Source organism: Lynx canadensis, chromosome A2, assembly GCF_007474595.2.
Source record: "Lynx canadensis isolate LIC74 chromosome A2, mLynCan4.pri.v2, whole genome shotgun sequence".
In the NCBI taxonomy this organism is placed as follows: domain Eukaryota; kingdom Metazoa; phylum Chordata; class Mammalia; order Carnivora; family Felidae; genus Lynx; species Lynx canadensis.
The window spans coordinates 18,454,434-18,475,976 of NC_044304.2; the positions used below are offsets into that span (position 1 = coordinate 18,454,434).

The window sequence follows — 21,543 nt, forward strand, 5'->3', positions numbered from 1 at the left end:
GGTCTGCTAACAGCTAGGAATCCACTCTGAGGAGAGCAACTCCCTAGGTCTGCTGGCTGAGTAGGGCTAATTACCCCCACTGGAACCAGGGGCATGTTGATTTAAATCTGGAAAGCCATAGCTCCTTTGGCTTCTACAAAAATAGAAAACAAACATCCTTCTTTCCCCCACTTCCAAGTAGCCCAAACCACACTGATTGGTGTCTGTGAAGCCAGAAGAGCCTGGGTTGAGCCAAGGTGAGGTCACTGGCCTGCCCATAGTGCTTGTGTTCGTGTTCTTCCCCAGGAGAGAAGGTATGGCATAAAACCCCCAAATCCCGGACCACCCACCACCGAGACAACTAATAATAAAGTTGGTTATGTGTATGCCAATCACTTGACTTTGTGTTTTAACTACATCAGCCACTTCACCCTCACAATCCCTGTGTGAGAGGCTAATATTATCATGACTTTGCAGGCTAGGAAATGGAAGGTTGGCAAGCCTAAGTTAGTTGTCTAAGTCCTACCTGGGAGGTGGCAGAGCTGAGATGAGGATTCTTGGGGAGCCTAGATGTGCACACATAGTCATCAGACACTCATAAAGATGAATCAACCCAGGAGGAAACACAGTAAGGGCCATGATAACACAGGCAGAGAGGCCCTCATCATTCCAGGCAGTCGGCGTCAGGCAGTTGGGGAGTCCAGGCTTCATGGAAGTTCCATCCTAAGGCCTGGGAAGAGCAACTAAGAGTGCATGGGGAAGGTCTGGCCAAGGTCTGTCCATCTGCCTGGCTATCAGTGTTAACTGGGATCCTCAGATTACTCCAGGTGAGGTTAGAACTGCTGATATCCCATGTGACATATTCCTCACCATTAGGAGAATTAAATGGGTTCTTCTACACAGTCATGATTTATGGAGCCAGGAATAGTTTGGAATTTAGTCTGCATCTTCTAGGAAATATTCACCCTTGGGAAAGCAAAGGTTTGTGTGAGAAGCCATGAGGCAGAGCATCCTGAGTAGCATGCAAATACTGAAATCTGTAAAAGTGAGGTAACAGAAAAGTAATTTGGTGAGCTCTCAGGTTAATGCAGAAGCAGACTGCAGCCTCTCATCTAGACAGTCTCGGGAGCCACAGCTCAAGGCCTCTGAGAAACATCAATTCCTCTTTCCCATCCTCAAGGTCACTGTCCCAGGGCCTACCGAGGAGGCCTTCCATCTGGCTTTAGGCCAGTCCTGACACACCCTCCACCTTTCCCAGAGATACTTCCTGAGACTCCTGTCCCATGGGACCAGGCCCTCAGCTTGAATTCCAAATAGTTCCCATCGCCATCTGGATAAAGTCTTCACTCCCCCAGCTGGCCTTCGGGACCCTCACCATCCGGCCCCATCGCCGACCATCTTGTCTCCGTCCTTCCATGACCTCTGAACATCCTCGTTCACTTGTCTAACTCCTAAACATTCTCTGAGGCCACACTCTGTGGCCGGTCTCTGAGGCCTGTCCCCACGAAGCAGGCTGGCTGGCTGGTAAACGAGGTTACCCAAAGGAGAGCCTCTACTTCCAAGTTTCCCGGGACAGGAAGTGCCCCTGGCACGAGGGCAGGGCACGGCGTGACGCCCTCAGGGCCGCTTCTTGTGGCAGATGCCCCTCCATCCTGGTTCAGTGTGGGACGCTACCGCCAACCCCCGCTAGGCTCCAGGTAGCACACGCTGGCTGTGTCGGCTTCGGAGGGCGCATGCGCTGGCGCGGTGGCTGTTTCCCGGCGATCCCGCCGCCGGCTTGTGGACACGCGTCCTCGCAGCCTGGCTGGATCGCGCGCGCGCGCTCAGGAGGCGGGGGGTTGGGGGGAGGCGTGTGCAGGGAAGGGGAGCGCGGGCCGCGCATGCGCATGCGCAGCGGCAAGCGGCGGCGCGAGCCGAGCTGGGAGATGGCGGCGGCGGCGGCGCCGAGCGTGTGAGCAGCCGCCCGGGAGCCGCCGGCCCGGGCCCAGCACGACCCCGACCCCGCCCGCCCGCCATGGGCAACGAGGCCAGCCTGGAGGGCGGCGCTGGCGACGGGCCACTGCCGCCCGGAGGCCCGGGCCCTGGCCCCGGCCCCGGCCCCGGCCCGGGCGCGGGGAAGCCGCCTTCAGCACCTGCTGGCGGCGGACAGCTCCCCGCTGCTGGCGCGGCGAGGGCGACCGCAGGACCACCGGGCCCAAGTCCTGGCCCCGGCCCCGGCCCGGGCCCTGGCCCAGGTCCCGGAAGGTAAGCGCGCGTCGCGGCGCCCGGAGTGGTGGTGGTGGGGGGGGGGGGGTAGCTGCAGCTTGAGTTCGGGGCCGGAGCCCGCGACCCCTCGATGTAGTCTGGACAGCGAGGTTCGGACGTCCGGCCACACTTTGAACCCAGTCAGATTGTTGAGTCTGGTGGTCGCGGGAAGTGACCCTCCTTTTCAATCCGCCCTGCCTTGGTAAGGCAGGATGGTGAGTGAGCGCAGGGTCAGTCGGGGCCTGCAGACCATGACTCCGTCACGAACCCCAAATTTGCTTCCCCCCAACGCTGGGCTCAGGAGGGGCTTATGTAACCTCAGCTTAGTCCCTCTGCACTGGCGAGCAGTGGGATGGAAAGCGTCCTCCTTGTCTGCTGGTGTCTGCATGTGTCCATTGTGTTGGGCCAAGGAAAGAGCACAATGGGAGTGGCTGTCAGGGAAGATAAGTGTCACTGCGAGAAACAGAGAGATAAGGAAATAGTTGAACCATGAACTTGGTCATGTGCTTTTCTCAGGCATTTAGTCACCATAATCACCTTTGGAGGAAGGAAAAATGCCACCAGACACCAAAAAGTACTTATTTAGGCTCAAAATACAAACAGGGTCATGTGCTTTCACCAAGGTTTAGTGAAACACTCTGGGGTGAGGCAAAAATGCTATTGAATCATCTATCACCAAATATGTTCCTGTTGCCTTATGATTTCCATTACCACCTCAAAACCAGGGAAAAACGGAAACCCACATAGAATGCTTTCAACAGAACATATCTGATCAAATACTGTGAAACCAGCTTGTTTAAAATGTATGCCAACTAAAGTCCTACAAAAACACTCAAGTGGTAGTGAATGCAGTGGAAGGGAATGCCAATATATGATAGATTGATTAGTAGACTGAAAACTCAGGAAAGATACAAAGAGACAACAGGATAAAATGGAAGGCATTATCTTTCCACCAAATGGGACTAGGGAGTAGAAAAACCTGGGGTAGGGGGTGGGGGGTGCCGTGCTTCTGGCTCCATGAGAGTCTGCTGATAATTTTGCCTTGGCTTTTCTGTGTGGGAACACATAAACTGTGAGGGAGCATAATTTTTGATTCTTTGGCTGCCCAGCTGTGCCTCTCATGTGTTTATTTCCTCAGAAGTCATTTCTTAGACAACTAATCGTAATGAAAGGCTCTTAATAGCCTGAAACCTGACACAGACAGGCCAGCCTGTGAGCACCCCCTTTAAAGGGGAAATTTGCCCATTTTACATTAGCTATTACAGTAATGCAGTTGGTTAGCATACGGTTCTTAGCACTGCAAATACTGTCCATTTTGCTGCGTGTTGAGCTGCTGTTTGAGTTTTAGCTTGAGGGAGCCTCACCCAGGCTATAGAGCTCTGTGTCCAAGGGAAGGCGTCTCCAGATGAATGGAAAAACACCTTGTTATTGGTAGTTCTCTGTATGGGGAATTTGACGTTTCTCTTCTGGTAACCAAACAGGATGCTCTGTTTATAGTTTATCTGATGTTGCAGAGCCAAGCATATGAGATTTTGGAAAGATCTGGGCAGCTCAGAAGGACAGGAAGGAGGCTGGTGTCTACTCCTCCAATTCCTTTCATTTCTACCCCATCTGTGCATTCTGGGGAACCATGGGCTCCTGCTCCATTTAGCAGTCACATAATATTGCTCCTGGCTGTGGGCAAGGTTCACACATGGGCCTGTGGTGCTAAGGTCCTATGGCTGTCAAGCTCAGGGCAAGCTGGCTACTTGTCACCAAAGCTCAGGTGACCAAAGCCCCTTAGGAGACAGGATATACTGCTCCAGCTGATATTCAGCTTGTTACAGAATCTGAGATGAGTGGCGCCTCCATGGTATGTCTCTCCTTCAGCATTAGAATGGCTTCTACTTCTCACTAGAGCGTCTCAGGTACCTGATGCCAAATTTAGCATGTTCTGTTCAGAGATGCTGATGAATAGATTGGCCCATTGATGAAGAAAAAACCCTGTGGCATAGGCTTTTGGGCATTCAGGAAAGAGCAGCGGCACAGTTTCAAGCAAGCTTGTGAATTTGAGGGGTGGAAAGCTTCATAGAGGTAGGTAGAGGGTCACATAAGGGGGAAATCATTTTGCTAACCCCACAGGGGAATGGAACTGAGGTTCTGGGGGAGTTGATTCCTGGCTCTTTCCTGTTGCGTTATCACCCCTTACTACCCCAGAATTAGTCTTTTCATCCTCATACTGAGCTGACTTGGGCGCTGTGAGGGCACAGTTCCACCAATTATGATGGAAGAGCCTGACTTGAATGCTGTAAGTAGCAGCACCACCACACCCACAGTGCTGCCTCTTAGCCCATTTCGATGATATGGCATTTTGGGCATCGAATAGTTCCTCAAGGCCAGGGGCTCTCTGTTTCTGGTCTCAGGGTCACATGTACAGTTATATAGCTTGTGCCTTTCTCAAGAAGTGCCAAATCAGGGAAGGCTGAATTCTGTCTCAAACTCTACTCTCTGAGCTGTATGCCCTGGTGTGGGCTGCATCCTCCTAGAGAAAAAGACACTTATCACTCATTCATTCATTCACTTATTTTTATGCCTGTTGTACAGTGAAGTGCTCAGATTGATGGGATTTTATATATATATAAATATATATATATGTATGTATACCCATGACACCACCAGTTCAAGATGAAACTTTATCAATACCCCCAGAAAGCATCTTTTATTTTTTTATTTAAAAAAAATTTTTTTTAACGTTTATTTATTTTTGAGAGAGAGAGAGACAGAGCATGAATGGGGGAGGGTCAGAGAGAGGGAGACACAGAATCTGAAACAGGCTCCAGGCTCTGAGCTGTCAGCCCAGAGCCTGACGCGGGACTCGAACTCATGGACTGCGAGATCATGACCTGAGCCAAAGTCGGCCGCTTAACCGACTGAGCCACCCAGGCGCCCCCAGAAAGCATCTTTTAAAAAAATTGCACATGGGGCGCCTGGGTGGCGCAGTCGGTTAAGCGTCCAACTTAAGCCAGGTCACGATCTCGCGGTCCGTGAGTTCGAGCCCCGTGTCAGGCTCTGGGCTGATGGCTCAGAGCCTGGAGCCTGTTTCCGATTCTGTGTCTCCCTCTCTCTCTGCCCCTCCCTTGTTCATGCTCTGTCTCTCTCTGTCCCAAAAATAAATAAACGTTGAAAAAAAATTAAAAAAAAAATAAAAAAAAATTGCACAAAGGAGGCACATAAACCAGTGGCAACCTGTGTAATCTATACCAGCCCTGTGGACTTTACATGTTCTGACATTTGCAAATTGATCTTCACTCAATACAGCCAAGGTGTATTTACTAGTATCAAGAGCAAGCACTGTTCTGGGCTTTGTGGAGGGTCTGGAAGGATATACGATGCTCCCCTGTCCTCTAGCACCTCACAGTCTGGTTGGTCAGACAGCTCTTGAAGAGCCAAATCATGGAGTCTCAGTCTGAGCAGCTCAGACTGAGAAGGCTCGGTGTCCGAGCAGCTCAGTGTCTGAGAAATGCCAAATAAACAGTGTTTATAGAAGGGTTGTCAAGTGAGGAGAGTGGAGAGGCAGAGCCAAGTCTCAAAGGAGAAATCTAAGGCATGCTGGAAAAATGGTGGGGTTATGAGAGATGGAGAGAAGGAGACAGCACGAGGAGTGTGGTCTACATAGGCTGGAACAGTAAGAATGGGGCCAAGGGCAGGAGTGTGGAGGAGAGCTGGGGTAAACCAGGTGAGGCCCTTTTCTCTCATTACCCGTCAAAATCCATGATCAATGCCCAGGTTGCCTCTCACTCACTTCCAGCTCAAATATTGTAGAGACATCTTTAGTCAAAGGCAGCTGGCACACAGAACTTGCCCGTGGGCTGGAAGGTGAGTGAGGCTGCTCTGAGAACCACATCCTGAATTCCTTTCTCAAAATGGGTTTGTCATAATTCTATCTCAATAAGAAAATAAAAATAAAAAGTTTGTCAGGTACAGTATATCTGGTCTGGGATTAACCAGACTTGTTACACTATATCAGCTAACAGTGAGTCTCTAGTAAAATCTGGGACTAATTTGTAAGGATGAAATGAAAGGATATAATTGCCAGGTTTAGAAATAATGGCCCTTTGTCATTTAGAGATCACCTTTGGCCCCAGGGCTGGATTCTCATGGAGGCATGCCGTGGAGATTATCCTAAAGTGACCTAACATCTGAATGGTGATGATGTCAAAATTTCACCCAAAGGGGCAACCATTTTTCATCTTTTGCCAGGGAGAAAGGAGCAGCTTTGAAAATATAGCTTTTCCCAGCATTAGTAAGACCAATAAATTGCTGCTAAAAAAGAAAAAAGTTGGGGAAGAAAGGCCATCTGTTTTCTTTTTAACTTTTTATTATGGAAAATTTCAAATCTACATAAAAGTTGAGAGAATAAGCTAATGAACTCTCATGTTCCCGTTGCCCAGCCACAGTTATCACCAACTCATGGCTAGTCAAGTTTGTATCTTCTTCACCTGCCATCCCCCATGGAGGCCATTTCCAGACATCTTAATATTTCATCTTCTATGTTTCAGTGTCTATTTCTAAGAAATAAGGGCTTTGTGTGAACATTACCACAACACCATGATTGCATCCAAACAGGGTAACAATTTCTTCTTTTTTTTGAATTTTAATATTTTTTAAAGTTTACTTATTTTGAGAGAGAGAGAGAGAGAGAGAGAGAGAGAGAGAATCCCGAGAGAGAGAGAGAGAGAGAGAGAGAGAGAGAGAGAGAGAATCCCCAGCAGGCTCTGCACTGTTAGCACAAAGCCTGACATGGGGCCTGAACCCACGAATCATGAGCTCTTGACTCAAGTCAAAGTCAAGAGTCAGGCACTTAACCGACTAAGCCACCCAGGTGCCCCTGAATTTTAATTTTTTTAAAGTAATCTCTGCACCCTTTGTGGGGCTTTAACTCATGACCCCCAGATCAAGAGATATATGCTTTACCAACTGAGCCAGTCAGATGCCCAATAACAGTCCCTTTTTTTTTTTTTTTTTTTTTTTTAATTTTTTTTTTCAACGTTTATTTATTTTTGGGACAGAGAGAGACAGAGCATGAACGGGGGAGGGGCAGAGAGAGAGGGAGACACAGAATCGGAAACAGGCTCCAGGCTCTGAGCCATCAGCCCAGAGCCTGACGCGGGGCTCGAACTCACGGACCGCGAGATCGTGACCTGGCTGAAGTCGGACGCTTAACCGACTGCGCCACCCAGGTGCCCCTAACAGTCCCTTCTTAATCTCAGCAAATATCCAGTCAGGGTTCAGGTTTTCTGATTATCTTATGAATTTATTTTTCCAGTTGGTTTGTTTGAATTGTGATCTAAATAGGGTCTACACATTGCATTTGTTTGATACATTTCTTGAGTTTCTTTAAATCTGTAGATGCCATTTTCTTTTTTCCCCCTTGCAGTTTATGATTGGAGAACTGTCATTTGTCCTCTGTTTCTCACATTCTGGGTTATGCTGATTGTGTCTCTGTGGTGTCATTTGAGATATTCCTCTGTCCCATATTTTTACTGTAAGCTGGGATTGTATCTAGAAGCCATTCAGATTCTAATTTCATTCTTTTGGCCAAGAAATTCTAGCTTTTTAATTTTATTTTTACTTAATTTTATTTTATTTGAGAAAGAGAGGGAGAGAGAGGGAGAGAGGGAGAGAGAGACAGCACAAGTCAGGGAGAGGGGCATAGGGAGAGGAAGAGAGTATCTTAAGCAGGCTCCATGCTCAGCTCTGAGCCTGATGCACGGCTCAGTCCCTCAATCCTGGGATCATGACCTGAGCTGAAATCAAGAGTCAGATGTTCAACTGACTGAGCCTCCCAGGCATCAAGAAATTCTAGCTTTCAAAAAAATTTTTTTAACGTTTTTTATTTGTTTTTGAGAGACAGAGACAGAGTGTGAGCAGGGGAGGGGCAGAGAGAGATGGAGACAGAATCTGAAGCAGGCTCCAGGCTCTGAGCTGTCAGCACAGAGCCCAACGTGGGGCTTGAACCCACAAACCATGAGATCATGACCTGAGTTGAAGTTGGACACTTAACTTACTGAGCCACCCAGGTGCCCCTAGCTTTTTAAAAAAGAGTTTGTTGAGGTCTTTAGACATGAAGGGTCTAGAGCCAGACCTTGGACTAGTTTGGGAGCCAAAGAATGATGCAATGGGTCACTTTTCTGTTCTTTTTTTCTAAAGTTCTCCTTTCTCTTAGTAAGTTTGGTTCTGAGTTTAAGAAGGCAAAGCTTTCAGAGCCTGTGGGTCATGCCTTTACACCCAGCTATGGGGAGCCCTCACTGTATATTTAAGTAGTAGGCTGCTAGGATATAGGGTTTGGGGCTTCAATAAACCCTCTCTCTTCTCAGAGGTCCTGCATGTCTCAATAGTGCCCTTTCTTCCCATTAGTGATGGAAGTGGGGAGAGACAGACCCTTCCATTGTGGGCTATTTGAGGGGAAATCTGTTCCTGGAAGCTGTAGCCCATGTGCAGCAGGCTGGGGCTGACTGGGGAGGTAGGTTGGCAAAACTGTCACAACGGTTATAACTACTTGTACTGGATGTCTGCTTCACCATGGACATTCTGCTCAGTGTTTTGCACACACCTGTTCCTCACTCCACTTGCCTGGCCATTCAGCTCCTGTAGGCCCCGTCTGTCCAGGTCTTACTCATCCTTCCTGCCTGGGGACTTACTTTTTACAATGGTGAAAAGGTAGCTGAGACCTGCATGCCTACAGCAAGGGCCAAGTGTCACTTTAGGACTTGAGGCCCTCCTGGTGAGCTGGGACAGTCTAGCCATATGGGGACTCCTGCCTGGGCCTCTCAGTTGGTGCCAGGGGTATGTCACATTGGAATTGATATTTCATTGCTTGCTTAGGCTCCTTTCCAGCCTTGAGGACCCTCTCCTTCTCCAGTCACCAGCGTAGTGGTGGAAGCTGGTCATAGCTGGGGAATGACTTGGAACCATGGCCTCTGGGGTTGCACCTGTGGTAGGGTAGATGGAATTCTGGTGTCCCACTCTCTGTGGTTCCCTTCCTGCAGATGGGGCCTCTGGTGGGTGTCTCTTGCCCCGTGGCATGCCCTCAGCTCATAAGTCATATACATTAGGTTCTGGTCATCTGTGCCTGTGGGATGGAACTGGTAAGCGTGCACCCTGATTCATCTGTGCTGTACTTTGAGCTCCAGGCTGGTCACAGCCCTGCTCTGATCTCCCCATCTGTTCTTTGCTCTTATGGGCATCTAGGCTTCTTAAGAGAGCTTTGCTTTAGAAGAGACCCCTTACCTGGTACCCCCACTTCTTTCTAGCAAGAAGGTCACATGGAGGCATATTAGGAGCCTCTAGAGAACTCTAGGTCACCCTGGGATCAAATCCAGAACTGTTTGGGCAGGCTGGCCGCCCCTGAAGTGTGTGGGGCTGCTGTTAGGGCCCAAGGTGAATTTTCCCTGAGGGGAAGTAGAAAGGTTAGCTTCTGGGTCTTGGCCCCAACCATTGAGGAGATCAAAAGCCTCAGCAGCATCTCAGACAAGGATCACCCAGAGGTGATTTCCAGGACCCAGTCCAGTGGACTGCCCCTGGACCCAGAGTTGCTCTCCAGTGCCATTGGCTCAGGGAGGGAGCTATCCTTTCCCAGGATGCTGGAAGAATCAGTAATGCATTTGGGTGCTTTGGAAGAAAAGGGGGTAAGGAAATTCCCTGATAGTCACACCTGTAAATTTGACACATTTGTAATGTATCAGGTAGGTAATATGGGTTGTCTGCCTTTTTTGTATATGGGGGTAGTTGTGAGAGTTTCTACAATTAAGTTCTACTTAGCAATAGGAGGATTTTATTTATTTATTTATTTATTTATTTATTTATTTATTTATTTTCAGAGAGAGAGGGAGCAAGTGCAAGCAGGGAAGAGGCAGAGGGGGAGGGAGAGAGAGACTCTTAAGCAGGCTCCACACTCAGTGAGAAGGTGGACACAGGGCTCGATCTCATGACCGGGAGATCATGACCTGAATGGAAATCAAGAGTTGGACGCTTAACCAACTGAGCCACCCAGGCACCCCAGTAATAGGAGGATTTTAAAGTGAAAAATGTGGGGTGCCTGGGTGGCTCAGTCAGTTAAGTGTCCGACTTTGGCTTATGTCACAATCTCGCGGTTTGTGAGTTCAAGCCCCATGTCGGGCTCTGTGCTGACAGCTCAGAACCTGGAGCCTGCTTTGGATTCTGTGTCTCCCTCTCTCTCTGTCCCTCCCCCACTCATGCTCTGTCTCTCTCTCTCAAAAATAAATAAATAAACATTTAAAAATTTAACAAAAATAAAGTGAAAAAAATATTTTAAAGGAGACTTCACACCCGACATGGGGCTTGAACTCACGACCCTGAGATTAATAGTCTCATGTTCTACCAACTGAGCCAGCCAGGCCCCCCTTACAGTGAAATTTTATCCATGTATTCAGGAAACTGTTCGCTGAATACCTACTAGATGCTTAGCCCTGGGTGAAATGTGAGGAACAAAGGAAGGAGCACTAAATGGGCTGTACCCTCAAGGAGCTTCCAATCTGCTGGGAGAGAAAGAGGCACATGTTTTGATTTTTACCCTGAACTTCCTTAAATTAGAGTTTGCTCCTGCTTTTTCTTTGTCTCACAGAGGTAAGATAAATGAGCGCATGATTAGAAGGGGCTGGATTATTTCCTATTCTAAAATAGTAGAGCATATATTTGTATGGTATTTTACAGCTTACAAAACACATTCACAACATTAACTTATTCTGTTGGGAACTCCAGAGGCCTAATATGAGAGATTTAGAAGAACAGCCAGCTAGCTGACTTTAGCAAACTGAAATGCCATACACCAAGCACAGCTGGAGAACTGCATCACTTCCTTGCCTCCTGCTCCGAGAAGATGGAAAATTTAGCAAGAGGATGGGGAGGGCTTTGAGGATGAGAAGAGGATCAGGAAGTAGGACATTTGAACAAAGGACAGCATAGGGTGGGGTGGGGAATGAAGAATACTGGAAGCCTCCTGGGTAAGGGTCAGAAACTCAGGTTTTAATCAATCCTGACATTGCCCCAATCTGGCCATACATATAGTAGGTCCTCACTATTTCTCATCTGTAAAAGGAGAGATTTAACTAGATGTTCTCCAAGGTCCCCTCCATCTCTGACAGCTTATTTTTGTTAGATGAGTAAGAAGGAAGGGTGATGCTTCCTGCTGTTCCTCAGCCCCACTGTGGAGAGAAAATAGGTACATCATGCAGCCTTTAGGTTAATTAGAAGAGATTTAAATGAAGAGGTTGGCTCTTCCTCCGTGCTCCAAAGATCTTTCAGGGTGGACAAGATGACCTCACAATCAAGCCTGGAGCCAGAAGAGGGACTGGCTGGTGCCTTGCACAGGAAGGGACTCTTGAAAAGCTACTGGCTTCCTTCTACTGGGTTGGCCGTCAAGTCAGCCAGGCTCCTACCTGGGCCTGCAGAGCCTGATGCAGGCTCCATGCTTCCAGCCGTGCATGGCCGCTTGCTTCCTGAGTGTTGTTCCATCCATATCCCTCAGGTGCACTGGCACCTGGTTTGCCCCCTCCAGTGGGCAGTTGTATAGAGTCCTCCATTTGGAGGTGATGGACGTGGTGCTCTCTGCGGTTTCTCCTGCAGCTCTATAGGTTCTGTGGGCTCAGGCCAGGTCTCCACCAACATCAAGGTCTGACATGTGAGGCCACTTCCTTCAGGAGCATGGTTCAGCTTCAGCGGGTGTTGTGTTTGCTCTGCCCTCCTTTTATTTTGAGCATCTAATCCAACCTCTAGTGGATGCCAACATGTCTGCTTCCATGTTCTCTGAAGGCAGGAGCTCTGCCTTGGTGTGAACACCCGGTGATCAGTGGCCTCTGGTCCCTTCTAGGCAGATGACTCCATTGTTGGAAAGTTCTTTTGGTTTGTCTGAAATGGGCTTCCTTACACCTCCTGTCTCTTGGCCTGGCCCTGCCCTCTGGCACAGCCAGCTTATCTGCTCGCAGGTTTAGGAGGAGCTCACTATGCTCTCATCTTCTCAACTCTGAGGTTCTTCTCTATACTTGACTTCTCTAGCTCCTGTGCTGGGATGTGACTCTGGGACCCTTGCCGACCTGGGATGTGCTGCCCAAGGCTCTCAATATCTTGAAGACAGGGAGGTTCAGAGAACAGGACCCAGGGCTCAGTATGTCACATGGACTGAGTGACACCATCTGAAGGATGACTAGCCTCCACTTGCCAGCCTAAGAACACCATCATCCACCTTCCTGAGTGCTCTCTGGCACTACACCCCACACTTGGTCCAGCCTCATGCTGGGCATCTCAGTATGAAGGCTGGGTTCCCTCCATCTTGGGCTTGTGCAACCTGAGTGTGAATCTGTGGGGGCCTGCATGGGTCCCTGCTATGTCTTCTTTCACTGTACTTGGAGATCCCTTCCAACCTAGTGAGACCCTTTGGATCCTGACTCTGTCTCCTGAAATAAGGGTAATAACTAAGACAGTGTACTTGTTTTAGGAATGTTGCTGGGAGAACTTCTCCCCTTTTATGGCCCTGTGAGCCCACTTTCCAAATCCCTGTATCTAACTTTGAGTGGCCAGTGTTAAGCCCTCCAGGCCAAAACCTTGCCAGCTCTGGTTTGAGGTGGTGTCAGCTGAAGGTAGTGGTAGAGCTGGGTTGGACTGGAGAGGCAACCACCCCTTGCACTCTAGCCATGGAATCCTCTGTGCACTGCAGAGGAAACTCTTTTGCGGGCCTGTTCTTCTCTGGTCAGCCATGTCATTCTGGCCTCTTTTTGGGGTACACTGGCCTTTGGCTCTTTAGGGTAGATGTCCTTAGGAACAGTAAACACTCTGCAAATGAAAATTGTAAACACATGTAAAAGGAGAAAAGATGGTATGTATGGTGAACCTCTTCCTGTAAACCCATCACCCAACTTCAACCATGATCAGTGTTTTGCTATCTTGTTTCATCTATATTTCTCCAGCTTTCTTTTTTTAGACTGGATTATTTTCTTTCTTTCTTTCTTCCTTCCTTCCTTCCTTCCTTCCTTTCTCCCTCTCCCTCCCCCTCCCTTGTTCCCTCTCTTCCTTCCTTCCTTCACTTTATTCCCTTACTTCCTTCCTTTTTCATTTATTTAAAAAATTTTTTTCAACGTTTATTTATTTTTGGGACAGAGAGAGACAGAGCATGAACGGGCGAGGGGCAGAGAATCGGAAACAGGCTCCAGGCTCTGAGCCATCAGCCCAGAGCCCGACGCGGGGCTCGAACTCACGGACTGCGAGATCGTGACCTGGCTGAAGTCGGACGCTTAACCGACTGTGCCACCCAGGCGCCCCTCATTTATTTAAATCCAAGTTAGTTAACATATAGTGTAATATTGGTTTCAGGAACAGAATATAGTGATTCATTACTTGCATGTAACACCCAGTGCTCATCCCAGCAAGTGCCCTCCTTAATGCCCATCACCCATTTAGCCCATCCCCCTACCCACCTCCCCTCCAGCAACCCTCAGTTTGTTCTGTGTTTAAGTCTTTCTTATGGTTTGCCTCCCTTTCTGTTTTTATCTTATTTTTCCTTCCCTTCCCCTGTGTTCATCTGTTTTGTTTCTTAAATTCCACACAAGTGAAATCATATATTTGTCTTTCTCTGACTGACTTATTTCACTTAGCATAATAGACTGTAATTCCATCCATGTTATTACAAATGGCAAGATTTCATTCTTTTTGATTGCTGAGTAATAGTCCATTGTATGTATATACCACATCTTCTTTATCCATTCATCAGTCAATGGACATTTGGGCTCTTTCCATTATTTGGCTATTGTTGATAGTGTTGCTATAAACATTGGGGTGCAGGTGCCCCTTCAAATCAGCATTTTTGTATCCATTTTTTTTTGAGAGAGAGAGAGTTTATTTTTGAGAGAGAGGAAGAGAAACAGAGCGTGAGCAGGGCAGGAGCAGAGAGAGAGAGGTAGACACAGAATCTGAAGCAGGCTCCAGGCTCTGATCTGTCAGCACAGAGCCCGATGCAGGGCTCGAACTCACGAATCGTGAGATCATGACCTGAGCCAAAGTCAGCTACTTAACTGACTGAGGTACCCAGATGCCCCTCTTTAATTAAACAAAAATTTTTTAATGTTTATTTATTTTTGAGGGACAGAGACAGAGAGAGACAGAGCATGAACAGGAGAGGGGCAGAGAGAGAGACACACACAGAATCTATCAGCCCAGAGCCCGATGCAGGACTCAAACTCATGAACTGTGAGATTATGACCTGAGATGAAGTTGGACAATTAACCAACTGAGCCATCCAGGCACACCAACATTTTTGTATCCTTTAGGTGAATACTTAATAGTGCAGTTTCTGGGTTGTAGGGTAGTTCTATTTTTAATTAAAAACAATTTTTTAATATTTATTTATTTTTGAAAGTGAGAGACAGAATGAATGGGGGAGGGACAAAGAAGGAGGGAGACACAGAATCTGAAGCGGGCACCAGACTCCAAGCTGTCAGCACAGAGCCCGATGTGGGGCTTGAACTGTGAGATCATGACCTGAGCTGAAGTCAAGAGTCAGACACTTAACCGACTGAGCCACCCAGGTGCCCCTCTATTTTTGATTTTTTGAAGAACCTCCATAATTTTCCAGGGTGGCTGCAGCAATTTGTATTCCTACCAACAGTGCAAAAGTGTTCCCTTTTCTAGACTGGAGTATTTTCTTTTTTCTTTTTTTAATGTTTTTATTTATATTTGAGAGAGAGTGAGAAAGAAAGTGCACGTGTGCACACAAGAGAGCTGGGGAGGGGCAGAGAGAGAAAATCTGAAGCAGGCCTTGCATTGACGACAGAGAGCCTGATACAGGGCTCAAACTCAGGAACCATGAGATCATTTCCTGAGCCAAAGTTGGATGCTTAACAGACTGAGCCATCTAGGCACCCCTGGAGTATTTTCAATCAAAATACAATATCATTTCACTCATAAATACTTTAGGATGTACCTCTAGTTAAGAGCTGTTTTTATTTTAATCCAATGACATTATCACAGCCAACAAAGTTGAGTATAATTTCTTATATAACTTAATACTGAATCCATGTTCAATTTTACTTGAGTATCTCAAAAATGGCTTTTTAGGGTTGTTTTGTTCAAATCAAGATCCAAACAAACATTGCATATATATAGAATATTATACATATACATACACACATGTATATGTAATGTATATATGTATATTGGTTTCAAAATAATAATATATATATTTTAACTAACAATAATACTAGTGAATGTAATTTAAGATTTCCTTGTGGTTTCGTTTGTCCTTAGTTTATTTCTTTCCAGGGATGTGTAGTCCAAATTCTGTGTTTTAGAGTTAGTAGAAATAACTCTTCTCTGAGGTTATGCCATTAAGAAGATATGCAGTTAAGCTCTTTTTTTCCAGTTTGTGTTCAGTTTTTTTTATTTTAAAAAAAATTTTTTTTTCAACGTTTATTTATTTTTGGGACAGAGAGAGACAGAGCATGAACGGGGGAGGGGTAGAGAGAGAGGGAGACACAGAACCGGAAACAGGCTCCAGGCTCTGAGCCATCAGCCCAGAGCCCGACGCGGGGCTCAAACTCACGGACCGCGAGATCGTGACCTGGCTGAAGTCGGACGCCCAACCGACTGCGCCACCCAGGCGCCCCTGTGTTCAGTTTTTAAGGGTTGCTTTTTGATCACTTATCTGTTGCTATGATCATAGTGCACAGTAAATCAGCCAACACTCAGTGGCTTCAAACAGCAATTTTTTATTCTCACTCGCGCATCTGCATGCTGGCTAGAATTCACTGATCTAGGCTGGGCTCTGGGCTGCAGTTGAGTCCAGGTCTGCTCCACATTTTCTTCCTGTGGTGATGACAGACATGCACACGCACATGCACACACACACACTTCAGACCTCTGCTTAAAATGACACACCTGCTAATATTACTTTAGTCAAAGCAACTCATTCTTTTTAAGTGTTCTTTATTTATTTTGAGAGAGAGAGAGAGAGCATGAGCAGGGGATGGGCAGAAAGAGAAAGAGAGAGAGAGACAATCCCAAGTAGGCTCTGCACTGACAGAGTGGGGCTTGAACCCAGGAACCATGCGATAATGACTTGAGGCAAAACCAAGAGTTGACTGAGCCATCCATGTGCCCCCACAGCAATTCATATTTAAGCCCAGAGTTAAGGGGTAGTCTTGCAGTTACTGTGACTATATAAGAAATTACCCTAAAGCTTAGTGGCATCAAACCACCACTATTGCGTTCGTAGACTCTATAGGTCAGGAACTCAGGCAGGGCACATAGGATGGCTTATTTCTGCTCTACAGTGTCTGGAGCTTCAGCTAAGAAGACTCAAAGGCTGGGGGAATGGAATCATCTGAATTATCTTCCTCACTTACAGTCTTACAGTTGATTCTTGCTAGTAGCTGGGAGCCTCAGTGCTTCTCCACATGGGCTAGTTTCAGTTTCCTCTCAACATTTTTTCTGGGTTTCAGGGTTGTCCTAAGAGAAAGAGAGAGAGAGAGAGAGAGGAGACCAACTGGAGGATGTACTGCCTTTTATGATTAGTCTCAAGAGACATTTATTGTTATTTTTGCCACATTCTATTCATTGAGATGGTTCTAAAGTCCTATCCAATTTTTAAAAAAAGTTTTTGATGTTTATTCATTTTTGAGAGAGAGAGACACAAAGTGTGAGCAGGGGAGGGGCAGAGAGAGAGGGAGACTCAGAATCCAAAGAAGGCTCCAGGCTCTGAGCTGTCAGCACAGAGCCTGATGTGGGGCCTGAACCCACGAGTCGTGAGATCATGTCCTGAGCCGAAGTCGGATGCCCAACCGACTGAGCCACCCAGACGCCCCAAGTCCTATCCAATTTTGAGAGGAGGAGATATCGGCTCCAGCTCTTGACTGGGAATTTCCAGTTTCTAAAAGAGCTTGTGGGACTGGAAATCTTGTGAAGGCCATTTTTGGAAAATAGAGTCTGTCACATTCTGGAAAAATATACTTCACCCTCAGTGGGCAGAATTGCAAAGTCACATGGCAAAGAGCAGAAATCGGCTGAGAACAACAGTGCCATCTACCATATTTTTTCTTTCTAATTTAATTTTTTTTAATTGTGTAAAACTTTCATGTGATTTCAAATAAACCAAATGTACCTAGAAACCGAATGTATCTAGTTCTATCTTGTTCTTTTCCACCTTGTTTTCTTCCTTCTCTGATAAGAATTCACCTTTATCAGTTATTTTTCCATTGTTCCCTTTTGAAAATATAAGGAAAATACACACTTATTTACCTCTCTCTCTCTCTCTCTCTATATATATATATATATATATGTGTGTGTGTGTGTGTGTGTGTGTGTGTGTGTATATATATATATATATATATATATATATATATATATAGTAGCAAACTCTGAACCCAGTTCTGAAAATTTTTTTTCCACATAATATATTCTGAAGATCACCCTGTAGCAGAATGGAGAAATCTTCCTGATTGCTTTTTTTTTTCTTTTGCATCTGCACAGTGCTCTATCACGTGAGTGTGCCATAGCTGATGTATGGATATTGGCCTGTGGCCAGACTTTGCTCTTACAAGTAGCACCACATTGAGGGACCTGATGTATGTGTCATTTTGTATTTTTACTGGTGTATCTGTGGAGTAATGTATCCATGGGATGATTTCCCGGTGTATCTTATGGGATATTTTGTATTTTTCCCAGGGTATCTCTGGATTAGTTTCCTATGAGATGCTGAAACAAGATGGTAAATGCACATTTTGCTATGTATGCCAAACCTGAGGGGGAAGGGTAGAGGTGGGGTGCTAATGAGGGGCTTGGACAGTGTTCAGGTATGAGAGGATGGTCACTGGACCAGGATGGGGGGGGGGTGGCAGGGAGTAAGGAGAGGGAGAAAGAGCTAAAAAGTGCTCAACTTCTGAATATATGCTGAATGTAGAGCCAGAGGCATGTTAAACGGCTGGGTTTGACAAGTTAGAGAAAGAGGAGTCAGGAAGACCCCTGAGTTCTGGCCTGAGCATGTGGTGTACGCTGGGGACAACTGGATGGGGTCTAAGAGGAGGAGTTCGTTCCTGGACAAGTTGTGTTTTAGAGACACCCAAATGAGATATTAGGTAGGCAGCTGAATATTCAAGTCTGGGCTGGGAAAATAAAGTAGCACCTCACGTGCAAATGCATTAATATTAATGCCACTGGTTTCTACAAGTACGCTGAGAAAGAGATAAGGAGGAGGAAAAAATTGAGGCAATACCGGGGTTACAAGAGGGCAAGTCAAGTACATTGAATTTAACAAATTTTTATCAAATGAAATGCCGGAAATGAGAGCCCTCAACATGAGGCCTGGTATTAATTACCAACTGGTTGCCCGGTCCCTGCCCGGCCCTGAAGATATAAAGGTGAACAGGTAGATTACCATCCCTATTTCCTACTACAGAGCATACTTGAATTAAACTTGATTAAGGGTTTGGTCCCTGCCCTCTGGGAGCTCTGATTGAATATGGGGATGCCTGGGGGGCTCAGAGGAACCACGGTGGTCCATCTTTCTCATCTTCACATATAGCTGCTAAAACATACGGAATTTGGGCCTGAAACTGGAGAGTTCACTTGAAAGGGCTGGCCCATCCCAGAGGTTTTCAGCCCAGGGGTTTCAGCCCACACCACCAGAGCCATAGAAAACACCTGCTTGCAATGGAGTGTCATTTTGCCTCTTAAACCGCATTTGTGTTCATGAAACTCCAGGAATTTTGGGCAGTGGTGTGGGACAGGGTTCCCTTGGTAGATTTTGGGGATTGGGAAGAGGGCAGGAGGGAGGGAGCTTCAGGTCTCAGGCTGCTGGTCTTGAGTGGTGATCTGCCAGTGGGCACCCAGGGCAGAGACACCAGTGTGACTCTGGGATGTGTATTTATTTGGGCCCAGGGCTCTGGAGGCAGGCTGTGACACACAGAGCTGGCTCAGAAGCCAGTGGACTGGAGTAGGGCTTTCCCAGGGTCCAGGGGCCCTGCTTCCCTCGTGTACTGAAAGCAGTTTTACAAATGATAGTGCTTAGCGCTGACTGCCAGGGGCAGAGGGGTTTCCTGCCAGGATGCTTTTGGGCCTGTGATGCAGGCCGAGCCTATGGAAGAAGGGCAGCTTGCTCTAGGTGCTCCCGACAGGCCAGGTCTGCCACACTGTCCCCTACCCTTCCCCTAACTCCCCTGCTTTGTCAGGGTATATAGTGGAGCCCACCCAAGGGTTCCTGCTCTCATTGGTACTTGACATCTCCTTGGCCACAGTTTCTGCACTGTTCCTACCCAGGTGCTCAGTCAGGCATGATGAGCCCTGGGAAATCCATCTAGGGCTCCAGGGACAGGTGTCACACAACCGTCTCCTGAATGTTGAGTGAGGAAAGGGAAAATGTTCTCCCTGTCCTCAAGTGGGAAAGCCTGGTGGGGACTCTTGGGGGTGACACTGCCCCCTTTCAATTACCAAGACCCTGGCTTACTGCTCTGGGTCTGCCTAGTGGTGCTGAGAACCTGTTTTCAGAGGCACGAAGAAAGAAGAAACTAGAAGCTTCGCCCTTTGGGAAAACATCTTTTGTTCCCTGTACTTCCTTATGAGCACTTACTCTGGGATTCCCAGGCCTGTGAAATGGAGGGGCAGTGACCCCAGAAGTAATCAAGGCTAAACCTCCTGGCAAAGTTTTCAGGGGACATGGGCCCTAGTTAGGCTCCTCCAGCTTCCTTTCCCTTAGTCGCTGCTGGTAGCTCCGGAAAAAACAAGCCGTTCCGATAAAGGCAAGCATTGCTTTTGAAAAGATAGTAATTGATAGTAATTAGTAGTAATCGATTTTGCTTATACAGTGATTTCCCCTCTGTGTAGCTCTGGCCAATAGAGGGTCAGGAACACTGGTGGGGGATAGAAAGACTGAGGCCAGAGAGGTTCTTTCTAAGAACCTCATAGCAAGGCCTGGCAGGACCGGGAGGAAGGATCTGGGTTTCCCAGCCCTGGCCTCTGCTTGGTGGATCACCCTGGACACTTTGAGATGAGGAAACTTTCATGTATCCAGTGAAAAGATTGGACATCTGATGTGAAGACCGGTCTACTTGGCACCATCCCTGCCCCTGGATAGAGTGGGCTGCCGCTGGGGAGCGGTTGTCCCCAACAAATTAATTTCTCCAAAGACTCTGCTTTATCCCCAGAGAAGGATTTCCTTCCCAAAGATGCAGACTCATTGTTTGAGAGTGTTGTTTCTTTGTCCAGCATCTTTGTTCACTGTTTATTTTTGTACAGCGTGTTCATTCAACAAGCACTCCCTAGTCCTGCTGTGGAGCAGGGTCTGTGCAGATGCTGAGTTCACAGAGGAAATGCAGTCGCTGGCCTGAGTGGATCCCGCAGTCTAGGTGAGCAGGAAGGGCTCACCCAAAGCCACCAAAAGGAGCACCAAAACTTCTCTGGTATCCCCAACCCCTTCATGTTGTAGGGAGTTGCCCAGAACCTCAGATGATGGCTGCTTGTCCACACATGCACACACATGCACACACACACATACACACACACACACACATACACACACCCAGACACCCTGATTCCTTCTGGGGCTTCAGGGACAAGCTAATGGTCCAATCCTTTTTTTTTTTTTAATTTTTAAAGTTTTATTTATTTAAGTAATCTCTGCACCCAGTGTGGGGCTCAAACTCATAACCTTGAGATCAAGAGTTGCATGCTCTTCTGACTGAGCCAGCCAGGTGCCCCCAGTGGACATTTCCCTGTTTGAGCTACCTACACCTCCCTGTGGACTTCTCATCACACGTCTCTTCTGCAAACTCCCTTCCTGGTTTCTGTAGCACTTCCTTGTTTACTTGTTGGTCTCCTCTGTGACACCCTTGCGCTGCCTACCTGAGGTTCCCAGGACTCAGTCCTGAGCCATGTTTCTTCTCCCTTTCACAGGGCCCACCCAGGGCTTCTGCATGACAGGTGCTGCCTGCTGACAGCTCCCTAAACCCTCTCCAGCTCATTTTGTCCACCTTCCAGTGGGAGCCTCCATATGGGCACCCCTAGCCATGTCCTATGCACGGTACCACACTTCCCTGCTCTCCTCTCCCCTTTGGCTGGAATAGGACTTAACTTTGGGTTTGTAGGTTCTCTTTTTTTGGGAAAACCTGAACCCATACAAAAATGGAATTAATCTGTCATAAAGTATTTTTTTGAAGACAGGAATGTTGATGATTTTCTTTGGTGTCCACAAAAGATCTCAAAATCTTTTCTTTGGGAATGGAGCCTCTTCCCAGCCTCAGGCCTGGAATCCCTAGGGCCATGAGGCCAGTGGGAGCAGCTGAG

The 21,543-nt window shown here is 47.3% G+C and overlaps 1 protein-coding gene and 1 non-coding gene across 2 annotated transcripts in view; one reads left to right on the top strand and one right to left on the bottom strand.

Moving 5' to 3' along the window:
* The first annotated feature begins 1,993 nt into the window (after positions 1 to 1,993).
* BSN (bassoon presynaptic cytomatrix protein) overlaps positions 1,994 to 21,543 on the top strand; it is a 91,977-nt gene continuing 72,427 nt past the window's right edge. Inside the window, exon 1 of the mRNA XM_030296066.1 lies at positions 1,994 to 2,223. Coding sequence (XP_030151926.1) covers positions 1,994 to 2,223 — 230 coding nt within the window. The remainder of the gene's footprint in view (positions 2,224 to 21,543) is intronic.
* On the bottom strand, positions 10,549 to 10,621 carry TRNAN-AUU. The gene has a single exon. It is a non-coding gene; the product is annotated as a tRNA-Asn (tRNA).